The sequence below is a fragment of the Mandrillus leucophaeus genome, unplaced genomic scaffold, assembly GCF_000951045.1.
Source record: "Mandrillus leucophaeus isolate KB7577 unplaced genomic scaffold, Mleu.le_1.0 Scaffold800, whole genome shotgun sequence".
NCBI lineage: Eukaryota > Metazoa > Chordata > Mammalia > Primates > Cercopithecidae > Mandrillus > Mandrillus leucophaeus.
The window spans coordinates 514601-517468 of record NW_012108698.1 but is presented as its reverse complement, the minus strand read 5'-3'; the positions used below and the strand labels follow the sequence as shown (position 1 = coordinate 517468).

General features: G+C 41.7%; 1 protein-coding gene across 1 annotated transcript in view; it reads right to left on the bottom strand.

Annotated features, from left to right (window-relative positions):
• Positions 1-2868, bottom strand: part of KIF13A (kinesin family member 13A) — a 256044-nt gene that overhangs the window by 80168 nt on the left and 173008 nt on the right. Inside the window, exons 10-11 of the mRNA XM_011967586.1 lie at positions 2068-2179; positions 1474-1686 (exon numbers count right to left, since the gene is read on the bottom strand). Coding sequence (XP_011822976.1) covers positions 1474-1686; positions 2068-2179 — 325 coding nt within the window. The remainder of the gene's footprint in view (positions 1-1473; positions 1687-2067; positions 2180-2868) is intronic.

The window sequence follows — 2868 nt, the reverse complement described above, 5'->3', positions numbered from 1 at the left end:
ATTGAGCACTTACTATGTGCAAGGTATTGTGGTAAGTGCTTTCTAGTATCAATGTTAGGCTAGGGATTGGGGATAAAAAAATTAATAAAACGCAGCATCTTGTACTTTAAGAGCCACAGCCTGGAAGAAGCGAAAGATATATAAACAAACAATTACAATGCAATGCCAAGATCACCAATTAATAGAGTATTCAGACTCCTGGCTTCACCTTTTTGTTTTTTCAGTCTTCTATTGAATACTTTTTGATGAAATATGCTGATGGATAAAAGTATTAACATAGTGCTTGGCATGTAAATGTTCCATAAACAATGGCCATTAACTGTGTTTTTCTTTCCTTTTTTCTTACAACTTAATACCCTCCCAACTACAGTGGGGTCAGAAGAGAGTGGTGAAGGAATGCGAACTTAGAAGTGACAGATACACTCCCAAGTCCTGGCATGTGGAACCCTGTGACTTAAACTAAGGCACTTGGCCTCCAAAGCTGTCCTCTTACATATTTCAAATAAGACAGTGCCTCGCCCAATAATTTGTAAAAAGCAACACCTATTTGGAAGAGTATCATTATTAAAGTTTGAGTAAAGCCAAAGAAAGAAGATAAACAATGCAAAAAGATTTTGTTTCCTGTCAGGGCCTGATATAAATGGAAAAGTAAAAGATTTCTGAATTATTCCTAATGTTTAATTATCTTTGATCATGCTATTTCCATGGCTTAAGAAGGAGATGATACCTAACTAAATTCCCTGAAAACTGCAAGGCCCTGTGGAAATAATAGTTTATAATGTTAATATAAACAACATACTTTCCCACTGAAAGTTCAAAGGCCAACTGATTTACTGAAGTAAATGATCAGGTAGTAGCAGGAATTATCTCTTATTTGTTTGTTTCCATGACTATAAGTTCCTAGGACAGAAGTCTTGTATTACTCATGTTGGTCTTCACAATGCTTAGCATTTGGCAGATGCCAATAAACAATGAAGTGCTGAACCACATTGAGATGATGTATTAGTCCGTTCTCACATTGCTATAAAGAAATACCTGAGACTGGGTAATTTATAAAGAAAAGGGGTTTAACTGGCTCATGGTTTAAAAGGGGTTTCAGGCTGTATGAAAAGCATGGCTGGGGAGAGGCCTCAGGAAACTTACAGTCATGGTGGAAGGGGAAGCAGGCACATCCTACACGATGAGCAGGAGGAAGGGAGTGAAACAGGAGGTGGCACACACTTTTAAACAGCCAGATCTGGTGAGAACTCACTATCACGAGAACAGCAAGGGGGAAGTTCACCCCCATGATCCAATCATCTCCTACCAGGCCCCTCTTCCAACACTGGTGATTACAATTCGACATGAGATTTGGGTGGGGACACAAATCCAAACCATATCAGATGACCTGCAACTGCAAATGAGCACACCCTTGCCAGTCAAATCCCGCAAGCCAGGGAACTTTACCAGCAGGGAGCACCAGGCTGCTTTTACCTCTGCCTGAGAGAGCTGCTCTCTCAGTTTTTCGACTTCCTCTCGCAGTTCTCGGATCACTTTTGCGTTGGGGTCCTCATTCACAACAGCATGGTTCACAATCCTTTTTGCTCGGTCTGCGTATCTTAATGTGGAGAGGGTCTCTTCATAGTTGTCTGCGGCTGGGCTGATTGTGGCTATCATAGAGGTTTGGCTGTTGCCCCCCAAATTGTCCTGCCAAGTATTTCAAACAGCATTTTAGGAAGCCCACTCCATGGACAACACATATGATAAAAGCACTAAACGTGTTATGTATGACATTATTCTCTATGAAGGAAACATTATGTGGAAATGGACTGGCATTTCACAAATAATGTCAAGACAAGATGAAATGTGTCCTCTCCATATTCAAGCAATGAATAATGCCTGTCAAACGGCATTCAAATGGAATAAAAAGGAGTAGAAAATAGTTTTCATTCTGTGTTCCTAGGAATTAGAATAACTGTCATCAGGAGAGTTCTTTAGGTATTTGGTAAGCTTTGTACACACCTTTACTCTGTCACATCTGGAATAGCCAACTTTTAGTTGGAAAAGAACACCAGAGCAATGGATTACCTTAAGCAGCCAAGTGAGGACTGAATCTCGGTAAGGCACAAATTTGTTTTTACCCTTGCCAGCTGCCTGGTCAGCCAGTGATGATATAACCAACCCCAAGGTTGTAAGAGATCTGTCAAGAAAAAATGAAAAATTGGTTTTATGGAATGTTTATTTGGTTTAAGTACAAAATATGCAGAACAATAAAGCTCCAGAGTTAATATAATCAAGTCTCTATTAATCTGTCAAGAAGCTGTGGGAAGAGGCCGGGTGTTGGTGGCTGATGCCCGTAATCCCAGCACTTTGGGAGGCCAAGGGTTTGAGACCAGCCTGGCCAACATGGTGAAACTCTGTCTCTACTAAAAATACAAAAATTAGCTGGGTGTGGTGGCAGATGCCTGCAATCCCAGCTACTTGGGAGGCTGAGACAGGAGAATCGCTTGAACCCAGGAGTTAGAGGTTGTAGTTAGCCGAGATTACGCCACTACACTGCAGTCTGGGCGACAGAGTGAGACTCTTTCAAAAAAACAAAAACAAAGAAATCCCACAAAAACCAAAATATCACAAAGAGAAAGTGATTTGTAAATGGTTTAAAAAGTTAAATGCAGCCAGGCATGGTGGCTCACGCCTGTAATCCCAGCACTGTGGGAGGCCAAGGCAGGGGGATCATGAGGTCAGGGGTCAAGAGATCAAGACCATCCCAGCCAACATGGTGAAACCCCATCTCTACTAAAAATACAACTTAGCCAGGCACGGTGGCGTGTGCCTATAGTCCCAGCTATTTGGGAGGCTTAGGCAGGAAAATTGCTTGAACCCGGGAGG